Below are 16,375 nucleotides of genomic sequence, written 5' to 3'. Positions count from 1 at the left end.
ATTCTAATTTGGCTGCAGATGTCAAACTAAGCATGAATGTGGCTGCGTCTCTCTCTGTTAAGCCTTTGTTATACTCCACCTGTTACTGTACTCTGTTATAGCTGGGATACGCTCAAGCACTGATAAGTGGAAAAGATGATGGACAGATGGACTGTGTATGTTCTTTGTTTAGTGCATATTAAAAGTACATTGTCAGTTTGTCAGAAAGTAACAGTCATGTTGATACCACAACTGCTCAAAAAATTAAGAGAACACTTGATCATCACAGTAAAACATTCAATTAAACTTAAGTGATCTTTCCAGTTAGGAAGGATTATTCAAATCAAGTCAGTTCAGTTCAATTCAGCTTTATTTATGGAGCCCCAAATGACAACAACATTCAAAGTGCTTTATAGCCCCTTTTCCATTAGTACTCAATCGGATAAACTCGACTCGGACTGACTGGTTTTCCATTACAATCAAGTATCACCTAATGTGCATGGTCGTCATAGTAACACGGCCGAGCGTTCTATGACGCAATTAGTATGTGAAATAAACAAAGGTGGACATTGAGACAACGATGTACCTGCTGCTCGTTCTGTGGCTTCATGTCATACTTGGGGACCACAGTGTTGTTGTTTTTTTAAAAAGCCATTTCACTTATTGCTGGGTTTCAAAAAGCGCAGTTTTGATTTTCATGAATGATAAGCTGGCTCACTGAGTGACTACACTGACCAGCCAATCGGTGGCATGCAGTCTAACAACGTTGCATTTTAATACCTGCTAAGATCGCCTGGAACTCTGGCCAAGCAGGTACTATGATCTAATGGAGAACCTAGAAAACTGTGGCTAGTCGACCCGAGTAGGTACTAATGCAAAAGGGGCTCTATGAGCAAGCGCTTGGTGATAGCGGAAAGGAAAAACTCATTTTAACAGGAAGGAACTTTAGCAGAACAAGGCTTGGGGAGAGGCAGCCATCTGTCATGACTGGTGGATTGTGAGGGGAGGAAGGCAGGAAAAACCCCAAAACAAAACAAAAAACACAAGCTGTGGACAAGAGCCAAAGATTGATAATACTACTACTAATAATACTAAAACCATTGTAACTCTAAATAAACTGCTTTAGAGCAAATAAAAGTGACAACAGGTGCCCTGGAGGGTCAACAACAAGAGAACCCCCAAAAAGGGAAAGATTTTTACAGCTGGTGGCCACAGACAATTCCTCTTTCCTTATCCCCCAGTTTTTTTTCCCAAGTGTATCTGAGAGAACACAATTTATACTAGACTATATAAATAAAAACAGAAACAAAGCTGCCATTGTGACATGAGATACCTTTAATAACCCAGAAGAAGAGATTCTTGCTGAACAAATACAAACGATCTTAAATACTCAGATATATTTATAGTGTTGGAAAAACAATAAATAACCAAAAAGCATCAAACATTTCCTAAATGCAATTACTGAATCTTCCAACAGCTGTTTACATTATTTACTTCATAAACAAAAATATATTATACAATTGCAACCTGCAGAAAAACCTGTTTTGTTGTGGTTGCTGTAGCTTTCTGTATCAAGCAATCAATCATCTGCTGGACAAAGAAAAATTTAAAATATAATATAGAATTACCAATTATCATTGAAGGTGTACCAATTGATAATGTGAGTGAAAACAAATTTTTGGGAGTCGTAATTGATAACAAAATTTCATGGAAACTCCACGTCAGACACATAAAAACCAAAATTTCCAGAAGCCTCGCAGTTTTGAACAAAGTGAAACCATACCTTGATAAAGATGCACTTCGTACTCTGTACTGTACCCTGGTTCTTCCATATCTTACATATTGTGTGGAAGTGTGGGGAAATACATATAAAAATACAACTAATCCATTAGTCACAGTACAGAAACGAGCACTGCGTATTATTCACAAGGCTGGTTATCTAGATCATACTCACAAATTCTTTCTTCAGGCAAAGTGACTTAAATTCCAGGATCTGGTTAATTACAATAAATCCATAATTTTGTATAACGCTTTTACTAAACTTCTACCGGCAAATTTACAAACTAGATTTGAAATTCGAGAAAAGGTTTATAATGTGAGAGGCTTTGGAGAATTCAAATTACCTTGAACTCGAACAACCCGTAAAGGTTTTTGTGTGTCTGTATGTTGTGTGAAAATCTGGAACAGTCTGAGTTTACAATTGAAACAATGCAAAAATATTCATAGATTTAAATTCCTCTACAAACAGTTGGTCTGGTCACAGTATACTCAATGATGGTTTTTAGTGTGCTCTGTAATGTCTGTTCTCTTACCATTGCTGGTATGGATTCCAAGAGAAAAAATAAATAAATAAATAAATAAATAAAGAAGAGTGTGCGTATGTATATATATATATATACGTGCATGTGTGTGTAGATATATATGTATGTATATGTATGTGTGTTTGTTACTTGTAATTATTACTGCCTGTTACCTGTGGTAATGCAATTTATAATTTATATATTCTGTATTCAGTTATGAAGGCTCTAATTGTTGTTTGCGAGCTGCCGTTGAGATGCTCTTATGTGCCCGGGGCTGTTGATGGGTCTGTATGCAATGATGGGCGTAGCTGCGGGAAGTTTATTGTTTTTTGTTGATGAGTGAGTATAGGGGTGGGATTTAATAAGTTTTCTTCGTCCCACTCCTTTTTCAGGCAATTTTTGTTTTTTGTTTTGTGCATTTTATGTTCAATATAGGTATTGTTGTGCCTGAAAATGAACAAATAAATGAATGAAAATGAAATGAATTTTCAGCAGCAGACTGTCACACATTTGGTGTACTAGTGAATTTCTTTGTTACCAGGATGCCGTAAGTGTCATGGTCCTGGGTCAAGCGACCCAGTGTTTGAGTTTATGTATCTTTTGTATTTATTTTGTGCCTTAGCTTAGTGCACCTAGCTAATTTCTAGATTACTGTGTAGTCCTGTTTCTTAGTTATGTCATCTCCCCTGTACTAAGTTTCCCTGGTTCATGTGTCATGTCTGTGTGGTTATGTTTGGTTCCTTGTCTAGTCTGTCATGCGTGTTAGGCCTGTTAAGTTGTGTTGTCGTGTCTAAGTCTGCATGTTTCCTGTTTTATTTTGAAAAGGGTCTTGTGTTCTGTGTTCATGTGGTTAGTTTTACTCTTGCCTGTGCATCGTTATGTTTATCCTAGTCAGCTGTTTCCTCATGTGTCTCCACTTCCCCTAATCACCTCATGTGTGTATTTAAGTCCTCTGTTTTCTGAATGTCATTGTCGGGTCGTCTGTTATCTCCACCATAGTCATTGTCATAGTCATAGAACTTCATACTATTTGTTTCTTAGTGTTTTTTAGTTTGCTTAGGGTTCCTTGTTTAACCCCTGCAATCATCCAAATAAAGGATCGCTTTCTGTTAAACCTGCAACTCCTCGTCCACATCTGCTTTTGGGTCCTGTTTCAAAAAACACACCGGCGCACCCCACCGTGACAGTATGAGGCACTGAGTCAATGTAAATGACACTGTCATGAAACATTTATTGGTGGTTTTTGACTTTCATGAGATTTAGTGACAGTAAGACCTGCCTTATAAACTAATTTTACTGAACACGCCTGACTTTTAGTGGGTTTTTTGTGATGTTTTGACAGTAATATACTTTTAACAGTTGATCTATGCTGGGTTTTGATAGCAATCAAATAATTTTCCCTTGCCTTCAAATTAACTGTCACGATCCTGGATCTTTTGACCCAGCGTTTTGAGTTTTAGTTTATGTTTAAGCCCTTCAGATTTTCTAAGTTCATTTTTTTATCATGCCTAGGTTGTTCTAGTTCTTTGTTATTAGATTCCCCTTATGTCTTCCACCCTTGTCAAGTCTCCCTTCCCCTTCATGTGTTTCATGTCTGTGTCTTACGTTTTCAAGTTCAGGTTGTTATGTCTGCGTCTTATGTTTCCTGTTTTATTTTGAAGAGGTCTGGTGTTCCTGTGTTCATCGTGTTTAGTTTTACTCTTCCACTGTGACATCATTATGTTCATGTGTGTCAGCTGTCCCCCGTGTGTTCCCACTTCTCTCATTAGCCTCCTGTGTGTATTTAGTCTGTGCGTTCTCATTCAGTCTTGGTCGGATCGTCTGTGTTGTTCCCATGCCAAGTCCTGCGTTCAGGTTTTCATATATATATTAGGGGTGCAACGATACTCGTATCGATATTGAACTGTTCGATACAGTGCTTTCGGTTCGGTACGCATATGTATCGAAAAATACAAAATTTTTAATTTATTTTATCAACTTTCCTTCTGACGATGCTGTCTGTGTTGAGCGCTCAGTGGATCTGCGCTCGACAGTGCAGCCTAGGCGGAGTGGTCGAACGCAGATTCACTGAGCGCAGGGCAAGCTAGCGAGACAGAAGTTAAGCTCTCCTTGCAACATGGCAAATTGAACCTCCCCCACCCTCATTCAGATCTGGCGTTTGGAACTATTTTGGTTTTCATGTGACGCATGACCCTGAAGGTAAGCGCGTCATGGACTAAAGTAAAACAGTGTGTTGGATGTGCCACGCAATGCTCAATTACATGGGTGGGAACTAGTGTGTTAGCATGGTTAGCTCGTTAACGTGTTGGCCGTCCAGCCCCACGCACGAAGCGATCCGCAGTAGCTCGTTAACAGAGATTTGCCGTGTTGTGGCATTAACGTCATTTCAGATTAACGCTGACAGCACTAGTGGGAGCACAACGAATATGACTGCACATTTACGCCGACATCATCCTAGTGCAAAGAAAAGTGGAAGAAGACAAAAACAACAAGCATGCATGCTACAAACTTTAGCCGAGTCATTTAGACAGCCGTTAGCACATGATTCTCCTTATGGGGACCTGATATGTTTAATATGCTGCTGAGAATATAGCCCAGAAGAAGCGTATAGTATAGCTTTTATTTTGGAAAGAGCCATTTCTCTGTAATAAACTCTCTTTTCCAAAGATGAGTGATTCCTCAATCAGATAACAGGGCTCGCAAAATCGCTAGCCCGACGTCCCGGGGCTAGCGATTTTTCCAGTCGGGCTACCAAAATCTATCTCTGCCCTGCCCGTCGGGCTATCATAGGAAGGAAAAATATATGCCAATTGTAACCAAACTTACGAATTATTATTATTAATGACCGAACTCCCACTAGCCAGTATCAGAAGATCTAGAATCGGCAGGAGCCCAAGGTATAAACACCAATAAGGAGAGACCACACCACAATAGACTGTTCACAAATTTGTTATATTTGACACACAGCAGCTGCAACAATGTAATGAAAGCAATAAAATAAAATACAAAATATTTCCCCCAAAATACCAAACTAAATAAAAGTGCGCGCATACAGCTTTCTCTGAATCAATTATATAAGTGGATAATGTCTGGTAACTGATGGATCGTTGGGGCCCGTTCAGTTTGTTTAATGTTTGTCCTACCACACTCCGATGAAGGAAGAAAGTTCGTAGTCCTGCAGGTATCTGAAGCTTCAATGGGAACGAAACTTTGGCTTCAATAAAACCTCGGCAAATCCTATTCAATTTTGGGTTGGCTCGGCATCCAGTTAACTGGAACTGTGGAATCGCTGCTCCTCGATGGGGCTTGCTTCAGACTGGGTCCGTCTGTCGAGTCATCCTTTTACCAGATAACAAAAAAACCTGACCTATAAACAGGTCACAGGTCCATATAGTCACATACACCGTTGTGAAACAGCCACACTTACTTAAAACATTCAAAATGAACAATAAGTATTAGTGTAACTCTATATCTTAATTCAGCTAGCTCTGTTGTACAACAAAATTATATCACTGCAGCATCATATCCTCTTAGGTGAGCTATAATTTTATCAACCTGACAGGCTGACAATGTTCACAAAAACACAGCTTCTAGAGTTAACACTGTAGCTGCAGTCAGCAACTCACAGTAGCTCAGACTTGTACATTATAACCAACTCAAAGAACACAACTGAAAATCTGAGAATCGGCGTACAATTGAATTAAATTGTTACACATAAAACTGATTAGCACCATTTCTTTCGTTTTCGTTTCTTTTCTTTCTTTTTTTTCCCTTAAACGTAATATGATTGCAGTCACTAGCCATTTCACACACAGAAACAGTCAATTCTGCTAGCGTGAGCGCTAGCTGTTAGCTTAGCCGTCCCGTTAAGTCTGCCCTTTTATCCTTAACAAATTAGATTTTCCCCACTTTTCGTACTCACCGTTGACAGGGTGACACTCTGAACGACCAAAACAACTGCAGCAGTCTTGCTTTTAACTCCTAGCGATTCGACTTTGGGAACATTAGTTTCTCTGGCACATGGCATTGTATGAACAGGAACGAAATGGCAACACAGGAAATCATGTGATCAAGGTCAACAGCAAGGGTCACTGGGAGCTCATTGCTGATTGGCCAAGTTAAATGACAACAGATAATCTTATTTGTCCACATCTTCCTTTAAACATAAAAGAAAGAAGAAATGACTAAATTGTTTACATCATACACGAAAAAAACTACTTTCCACTGCTCTTTTTTTCTAGCTGGGCTACACAATGCTTTTGCATTGTTTTGGAAATGTAGCTGGGTAATTATGTCATTGGCATCGGTGAGCCACTGTCAATATGTGACATTGAATTTGCGCTTGTTTTTTGCTTTCACTTTGCAATCGCGCGAACTGTGTATAGAGAGCGACAGTACTGATTGGTGAGTGACGATCATTTCCTCTGACATCGTCTTATCAATCGTTAGCTTACTATGCAAACATGACAAGTGAAATCTCCCGCAGCAAGCTTAAACATGTGAGAGGTTGATCGCGCAGAGAATCACTGAGCGTTATGTGAGTGCGTGTGTAAAAGCAGCAGGATATATATTTTAGTTCTGCTGAGCCAAATAAGGCAGGTCAGGGTGAAGAAGTGACAGCCAAAGAAAAGCTTACCACAAAACGGAAAAGTTATGACAAATCAGACTATAAGGCAAAAAGAAAGTGCAGCTTTATGGTTTCATGGACAAAATTTCTGTGGCTGCAATATGACGAGCTAAATAACCAGGGCTGCACATAAGTGGTCCGCAGGTGCGCATTCGCTGTCAAAATAAAAAACGCGCACAAGATAAGAAGTTTCAACGCGTGTTTGCGTACATAAGATTTTCTGGAGGACAGACATTTGTTTAGAACTCTTAGAGATGTCGAAGAAGCAAGCTCCTTTAAGCAATTACTTTGGTTTTCCCTCACCTCCAAAGAAATGTCAGAAAGAGTCCGAACCACAAAAGAAGCACGTATTCTCGGTAAAGTGGTTGCAGGAGGTGAGCTGGCTTCAAACAAATGATGAATGCACAGAGATGTGGTGCAGAATGTGCCGTGAAAATTGCACTCTAGCGGACAAAAACAGTGCCTTTTATATGGACGCAATGTTTTTGTTTCCTTTACAATATTGTACTTTAATGTATAATATTGTAAAGGAAACAAAACAGGAAACAAAACATCAATCAAAAAATTGCTCTCTTTTTTTATTCGGGCTACTTAAATTTATTTTGGGCTATCAAAAACGGAAGAGTCCCTGCCCGAAGGGCTACCAGGGATTTTGAAATTTTGCGAGCCCTGAGATATAGTTATTTTTTTTATTACTTTTTTGTTTCAGCAACATTAAATTTAAAAACTGTACTTTTGAGTTAAAATATATATTTATAATTTTAATAAATGACAAATTAAAAAGGCATGAACATTTTTTTTGTATTGAAAAAATATCGAACCGTGACACCAAAGTATTGAACCGAACTGTGAATTTTGTGTATCGTTGCACCCCTAATATATATATATATATACACACATCATCATTGCCATGTTTAGAGTTTTGTTTGTTTTTCTGTTTGCCAGGGTTTTTCATGCTTCCTTTCTAGTTTACCCAGTTTAGGTTATTGCTTAGTTTGCATTGTTTGCTCTTTTATTTTGTACTGTTCTGTCTGCCTTAATAAACAGCTCATCAGTTAAGTTTGAGTTTTACAATGTCTGCACCTGGGTCCACTCTTCACACTCCACGCAGTTTGCCTCGGCAAACTGTGACATTAACTTCAAATCATTTTCATATCAGCCAGAACAATGTCCCTGTATTTGTGCTCCAGGTCACCCATAAACTCCAGGTGGTTGGTAAAACTGAAGCCCTGGATTGGCTCTTCCTGCAGGTAGAAAAGAAGAAATTTAGAGTTAGAGTCAATCTTTGAGCATTTATCCTGGTTGATGGGTCCTCGATCAAGGCATCCAAGTAGTGACCTTAGCACGACCTTAGGAGCAGTATGCGTCACGTGATAATTGTGTGCAAGACCTGTCAGCGGTGTAGAGTTCACACTGAACGCATTTGGAGCCTTGCTACGTGCTGCTAAACCAGGTGTTGTGCCAAGGTAGGCATCTCCGAAAAGTTTGTTCCCCCTGCACCGCGAGCATTTGTTGGGCACAGAGTGCAGATCCAGTTTACTCCGCTTCCATTACAGACAATTAGATGTGGAAGTAGTGATGTTTTAGTTTTGTGAAAAAGGTAAAAATGAGTGTGTTACATTACCATTCAGTTTGAGGGTTACAACAGAATATTATATATTTATTGTTCTCAAGTGGTATCGGACAGGATTATTTGAACAAACAAAGGACACTTTGCCTGATAATTATTTTTATCCTCCTCTAACTTTACTATATAAAGAGCTAAAACCTCCAACGTTTCAGGAGTAGTTAGTCGTTGTAAGAAGTGTTTCTGAACTAAAAATCAAGAATGTGGGATACTGTTTGTCTGTGATTCAGAGAGCCTAGCGTGTACGCAGGGGGGAAGAATTATGTCGGGGATACCGATAATCTAAACAGTTTCGTGGTTCGAAGAAAAAAAAACTATGAAAAACACTTTTTTTCATACTTGTGTTAAGTCTTGTATAGAAATGACACAAAATTCAGTCTCAGGTTAAATGTGATAGAAACAGCTTACACTGACATCCATCTTTATAAAAGTGTTGTGAAACCATGTTTGCATTTATTTACACTGCTTTCCACTCTGGATGTCTATTTATGTTAAGCTTTAAGTATAAAAGGGTCCATTCTACAACCTGTTTTTTTTTTTTTTTTAGTTTTGTGCTGATATTGCCCTTCTTTTTTCAGAACCAAAGACTTTTTGAAATCTTCATAAAATTGCATTTTAAACTACTTTTGGAATATTACTTTAAATATTTAAACTTTTAGCAGAACTTTAAATCTAAATAAAAAGAGCAGTATTGCTGAACTGCAAAATATTTTGGGTGCAGTGTAAAGTGTAATAGGATGGCTTTAGTGTTTTGTTTTTTTTTAATTGTAGTATGAACTTTTCAAAATGCAGCAAGATATTTAAAAAAAAAACAGGTTTTTTTTTATTATAAAAATAGACTATATCGGATTCATATCAGTATCTGCAGATATACAAATTTATGATATCGGTATTGGTATCGGACATAAAAAAGTGGTATCGTGCCATCTCTAGTTATTACACACATGTGTGGGCATAACTACTTGATGACCTGAGGGGTCGTCTTAGGTTAAAGATACCAAACAGGTCAGAGATGTACTGTGAGGGAGCAAACCACTGAGATCTTTATAAACTAATAGAATGATTTTAAAACTAATTCTATATATAAACCTGAAAGCTAACAAAGTGACTTTTATACTGGGTTAAAGTAGTGTCACTGTCCAAGAATGTTGACGAGGTTTCTGACTTGGCATTGACAGTGACCCTGGGGGATTCATGGGTGGTGAGTGCTCACAGCAATGAACGATGGAGGGATGGACCAACATGCAGCAGGTCAGGTCACATTCCTGACCTGTTACGGCTTCTTATAGCTTGGAAACTGCAGAATCTTCCTCTGATAAAATGTTTTTTTGATCAATCTGACATAAGGTTTTATGCTCGTGCTTGCAAATGTATACAAGCGAGTGGTCAGACAGTGATCCCAATGAAGGAGGAATCTGAGAAGAACAAGGACAAGACCTTGGGAGGGACAGCAGGACAATTAATTTAAGATGTACTTTTATGAGTGGAATGGTTGATCTTTTTGACTGCTCATTGTACTGTACATTTACTGTGTGTCGTCTGACACCCTCAACATGAAATGTGCGCTCTATTGCAGGTTATGGACAGATTTAAAAGTGTCCAAAAATCACACTTAATTGCTCATTAGAGTTAACTGACTGTTATATAGGCAGTAGTTAACGAACGAATGAGAAAGCAATCTTCAGACGGCCTTTGTCTCTTGCTAGTGGAATATATCGCCAGAGTACCACTTTAAAGTACAAACGAGGCAATCAAAAGTTTTAAAGTACTTTCTAAAGAGCAGACTGTTGTCTTATAATTGCCATCAGTTGACTTGTTTAAAAAAAACTGCAGTTAATATTGTTTTAAAGACACAAAAGTCTGTGTCCTAAGAGGTGCAGTTAGACAGTGTTTTGGAGGCAGAAGGTTGTTTGCTTTATCGTCATTCACTTTGTTAGGACATGAGGTGTGGATAATTTGATATAACCTTTTCATTAAAATGTTTTACATTCAATCTGTTTCAAAGTCAGCGGAAATCAAATCTCTGGCAATCGAATGCTGCACCGCGCCAGTAAACAACATGCTTGCTCGGTGTTCAGGTAATGAGGTTTTACGTGTTGGAAAAGCGAAACAAACAGGGTTGCATAGATATCTTAATAACTACGACCATCCCCACCCACACACACACACACACACACACACACACACACACACACACACACACACACAACAGAATGTAAATTAACAAGCTGCAATATCTTAACTAGAGAGACGTGTATTAGACCAGACAACAGAACATTTATTTGGCTCATTTGTTCAGTCAGGATTTTAATTTCAGCTGCTATAATTGCTGCCTGAGCTTAAGTATGCATCTGTGATGGCAACACCCGACCCCATGGGCAATGCAAACACTGCAACTGTGGCTGTGAGTGGCATCATCAATTAGCAGCCTGAGGAAACCTGCACCCAGAAGACAATCTGCATTCAGAATAACACACACAAAGAGCAAAAGTCTAAGTTCCCAACCTTTCAGTATCCAGGCTGGGAACTTAAAAAGAAAAAAAGCACTTTTAAATGACTTCTGGAACTGCTCAGCACTCTCTTAATTCTCTCTTATTTTTGTAGGTAAAAACACATTCAGTGACTGCAAACATGGGTTAAGACTGCACACTAATTCTCAATCATTTATTTATCATACTGATGAGGATGTAAACAAACTTTCTCCAATCTTCTCTGTGTTTACAGAGAACTGTAAATACTCACCACTGTCTCTATAGTGAGCTAAGTAGTACTGCAATTTAAGAGAGTAAATTTAATAATGTTATAATGTGCCATTGCTTGAGATGTTCCAATACAAATTTTTGGCCAAGAGCTGGATGTGGCATTCAAAGTTCATTTAGATAATACTTTAGAATAAGTGTGCTAATAAGTGCTTACCGTATTTCCCGGACTACAAAGCGCACCTAAATATTAGCCGCACAAGCTAAAATCAGGGGAAAATCCTGTTTTGTACATACATTAGCCGCACCTGACCAAAAGCCGCAGGTGTTTCAATGTTGACTTATCATATGTAAGAGAATATGCACAAAGGGAATTGTCAGGAAATAGATGGCTGTTTGGAGACATCACTTTTATTAATATTTTGAAAAACAAGTTATGGGTACATATTTGCACATGTAGTACATAACAGTAGCCTACAGCACACCAGAAAAATAGATTCGGACTACCTTTTAGGCTCAGGTGCAGTAACACAGCTTTAACAAGAAGAAAAGTCAGTCATTCACCACCATCTTTCTCTTCTTCCTGCGCACTAAAACCACCAAAGTCCTCTCCTCCAGTGTCGGATACAAACAGGCTCAGGATGGCTTCGTCATCCACTCTTCTTCTCTCCTTCGTTGTCACTTTCAAAACCAAAGAAATCCTCATTGTCAGTGTCAGAGTCAGAGTCGAACACCCTCAGAAGGGCCGTGGCGGTGTCCTCCTCTCCATCATGCAGCAGTCCAGCCCTTCAAAATCCGTTGGTGATCGTGGATGTTTTCACACTTTTCCACGCTGTCAGAATCCACCGGTGGAGTTGGGCATAACTTGCTTTTTGGGCATAACTTGCAAGTTTATCGCCGCTCATCATCCACGCCTCCCGCTGAATGCGTAGCGCTACTTTGAAGTTTGTTTTTCGCGCTACTTCGTACGGCACTACGTTGCCTGGCGGACGGACATGTGACTAACATACCACTCTTGAACCCCGATCCTTCCGCCAGGCAACGTAGTGCCGTACAACAGCGGAACACACAAAACAAATCGTCTTACGATATGACAAAAATCACGGACAATCCATAGAAAAGCCGCACCTGACTAAAAGCCGCAGGGTTCAAAGCTTGTGCAAAAAGTAGCGGCTTATAGCCCAACATTTACGGTATATGCAATTTAAGATGATGACTTTAAAGACTTGCTTCTAAAAGGACCCTGGTTTGACTGTCACCCTCTGTAAGGTGTTTGTGTTTATTGCTTTATTGTGTAGCGGTTAACAATAGGAGGAAAAGAGCAGCATAATTTTTACGTAACCAAAGTTCTTTTCTTTTGTATCCATCATCTACTACTCTGCAAATCACCTTGGGCTCACCTCAGGCTTCTTCAGAGTCATTTTGTGACCCTTAATAACCATCTACTAAAACAGTCTGTATAACATTTAGGCTCCGATGTCTTTTATGAAGTAATATTATTGTGATTGTAGAAATGCCACCGAGTACTGAAGTGCAAAGAAGAGAAAGAGATTAAGAACAAATGGAGCAATACATTTCTATAATTTAAAAGGAGAAAATAAAGTGACTTCAGAGGAGTGACTGTTCAGAGGGGAGTAAGTACCGCCAGGAAGAAATGAGTTTTCAGTCTGATGAAGGACCCTGCTTCTGTGATTATTCCAGGAAGCATTGCATTTCTGTCTGAGAAAGCTTTAAAAGAACAATAAAGGCTTGCTGTGATTACATCTTCTTTAGATTTACAGGTCACAAAACAAGACATAAATGATAAGTCTGCAGTACCAGCTATATTATTTTAAATCTATTATATCCATGTTTTGTTACTGTGGATGCACACAGACAGGAGGTATATGGTTTTGAACAGTGAACAGTGAAATGAGTCCTAAAGAATCATCTAAACTGAAGCTATTTGGCTTGTTCATTTATTGTAATGACAAACAACCACTGACACAGCAGTATTTGTGTTTTGATATTTTAAGAACAGTGAATAATGAACAAGAAAGGTAAATACTTTATTGATGCTCACTTTCTATTTTGACTAAAAAGGGTTGCACAGAATATAGTTGCTATGCCAGTGTTCAGAGCTGTTAAGTGGATACTTTCATGATTAACAGGCAATATGAGCTGCTTAATGTTCCACATAATCTTAATGGTTTATTAACCGTTTGCACTTATGAGATCATTAGGTAGGATAATTAATGTAATAATTACCAAAGATTTCTATATTTTCTTAATCTTGCACTGATGTGATGAATTGATGTTAATATTCAATGTGAGTTTGGATATGCACAGAAGGTGAAATTAACAGGAATGCATTGCAGTGCACACACAGTTTTATTGCTTAGTTTAAAAAATAGAAGCATTTCAGCTGGTTGCTCTCAAAGTAAGGCTGATGTAGTTTTGATTGGAGGGCGGTATCAAATGACGTTTACTCTTTAAAGGTCTTTTATTCTGTGACACAGTCACATCTCTGTGAGATTCTTTGTAGCTCATTTTATTTCTGATTGGCCATCGCAAATAGATGCTTTTGACGAGTTCTTCTGGGTGTTTTCTCTGGATTTTAGTGTTGCTTTTACCCCCAAACTTTAATATAAAATACCCGACTAAGTGATTGGATTTCATAAGGAATTGTGAGAACTGAAAGAAAAATAGTCCAGCTGAGAAAAAAAATCATTTTTAAAAAGAAATGGATCCAAGCAACATCAAACACCTGCTGGCTGAAGAAGCTACATACTGCTACTTAATTTAGCAGGCTGCTACCTACTTGTTTAACAACAACCCATATGGAAAAGATATATATAAATCTTATAAAGTTTGTATCTGTCTTGTGTGAAACTTGTATGAAAAGCATATAAGAGTGAAAACAGATGTAAGATCCCTTGAAAAATTATATAATGAAACTTAATGAAACATAAAAGACCTTTAAAGAGTAAACGTCATTTGATACCGCCCATCCATGGGATGTGATTACTCATGAAAGTGGCCACTTTCATGAGTAATCACATATAAGTTTTTACTATTTCTTTTCCATATGGGAAGACTAGCTGACACGAGCCAGAATAATCCTGATCAGGAAGGATCCCCACAAGACAAACTGAAGTGCTTGGAAATATATGAAATGGCCCAATAACTTTTTTCAGGAAGAGGACTGAATATTTGTGGTTGAATGGTAGTAAAGCTATCAAGCTGATCAAGACTAAATAGGTGGAGTTATCGAAAATACAAAACAACTACAAGTGTCTAAGTGTCCCACAGTCCAAAGGGAATCATGGTGAAGATGCAAGAAGGTCCCCTAATAGCCAAACATATTCAGTAGGTAAGACGGGTGCTGAGAATCCAGTTAACTGTATGAATAAAACATAAGCCCTACTGGTTGGAATGATAACCTGGCCACAGGGGGAGACAGACACTGAGGTCGAGACATGAAAACAACTCTCAATGCACAAAGATTTCCACCCAAAGTCTAGCACCCTGAGGGTTGGAAAATGAGAGCTGAGAATTAGTGAGTGTCAGAGCACAAACGAGGGGAAACCATGAATATTTCAGGATGATTGCCCCATAAGATGAGTTGCTAGAGACAGATGTACCATGGGATGTACAATCAACAGATTGAAGAGGTGGTTGAGGTTTGGTTCTAGATTTGGACTGAAATTACCTGTTGCATGTATTTGTGGACTACTTTGAGTATTTTGAACAGACTGCCTCTCTAGAGAGCAGCTGCACCCCCCCCGAAATTTAGGCTTTGGGTTGTCAGGTTGCATATAAACACATCCATCTATATTTCCTCTCTTCTTTTCTCTTGTCTGTGCACAGTCTAAGTAGAGAAGCCCAGCTCATCTTCTACCCAACCCCCTCTTCCAGCTCATCTGAGGGAACACTCAGGGGTTCCCAGGGCAGCTGAAAGACATATCTTTCCAACATGTCCAGGTTATCCCAGGGCCTCCTACTGGTAGGACAACTTATCCAGGAGGCACCTAGAAGGCATGCCAGTCTGATGCCCAACCACCTGGATGACCAAAACCCTCACCTCATCTCTGAAGGAGAAGCCAGCCAGCCTTTAGAGAAGCTTATTTTAACTGGGATCTCAGCCGGGATACTTAAAAATGTACTTTGGACGCAATTTGTCCCTGACCTGGACACAATTTGTCACTCTTTGCATTGACAGGTGTCTTGAAATTGTATGCAGTATAAAATAAATGCAAATGCATAATAAAACAGGAGGGAAACCTAAAATGTAGGAGAAGCAGGTTCATGAGTAGGCAACATGAAAATACTACTGTGAGGCAAAAAAGCCATCACAAAAAAATGGCTTTCTTCAGAGAGCCCAACTATGAACATGTGGATGAACATCACATTGGACATTTACAGAATGGAGAAAATGACAGCAGATGTGAACTACAAGAGGGACCTGTTTGTATCACGATGGAAGAAATGGATGGACTATATTAGAAAACGCAGGCCAGTTTTTGCTTATAATTTTGACTTTGTTAACTACTAGAAGACTAGAGGAAATATTAGTTATATTAAGGGAAACAAAAACACACTCCCTATATTTATTTATTTATTTCTTTTTCCTTTTTCTTTTTCCTTATGTATTTTTTATTTATGTTGTTTGTTGTTTCCTGTTTTGCTTCTTTTTCTTTTCTTCTTCTTCTTTCATTCTTATTGTATGGATATTTCAGTTGTTTGAATATAGAAAAAAAGAAAAAAATATATGTACTGAAAGATAGCTGAAGTTGATGGCATTGTATAGTGATTCTAAAATGTCAATAAAAAAAAAAAGAAAATACTACTGTGGTCTGCACCAAAGTAAGACTGATATCACCAATAGATGTCAGCTGGCAGAAACATATTTCCCCAAATACCACACATATGAATGGGCAGTTTCATGTCGTCTCTGAGTCAGTGGCAAACAGTCTTTCTTTTTCTGTCTGCTTTTCCACTCACCACTTCAGCATCACTGCAGTTTAACTCTAGCCAGACAGAGCATTTGTAACAAGTCATTTGCCTCTTCAAATTTTAATTTAGATGAAATAAAGATACACCCCCTAGTGAGACAGGATGAGTGTAGAGGAGAGCAAGTGTGCGTGAATGTTTTAAAAATCCT

At 38.6% G+C, this 16,375-nt stretch overlaps 1 protein-coding gene across 2 annotated transcripts in view; it reads right to left on the bottom strand.

Annotated features, from left to right (window-relative positions):
- Nucleotides 1-1,291: 1,291 nt before the first annotated feature.
- tbc1d32 (TBC1 domain family, member 32) overlaps nucleotides 1,292-16,375 on the bottom strand; it is a 188,946-nt gene continuing 173,862 nt past the window's right edge. For both annotated transcript variants that reach the window (XM_026194049.2, XM_026194048.2), the window contains exon 34: nucleotides 1,292-8,150. In XM_026194049.2, the coding sequence (XP_026049834.2) occupies nucleotides 8,046-8,150 (105 nt within the window). In that variant the 3' untranslated portion in view covers nucleotides 1,292-8,045. The remainder of the gene's footprint in view (nucleotides 8,151-16,375) is intronic.

The sequence above is a fragment of the Astatotilapia calliptera genome, chromosome 15 (genome assembly GCF_964374335.1).
Source record: "Astatotilapia calliptera chromosome 15, fAstCal68.1, whole genome shotgun sequence".
NCBI lineage: Eukaryota > Metazoa > Chordata > Actinopteri > Cichliformes > Cichlidae > Astatotilapia > Astatotilapia calliptera.
This window is presented reverse-complemented; position numbering and strand designations above follow the sequence as displayed.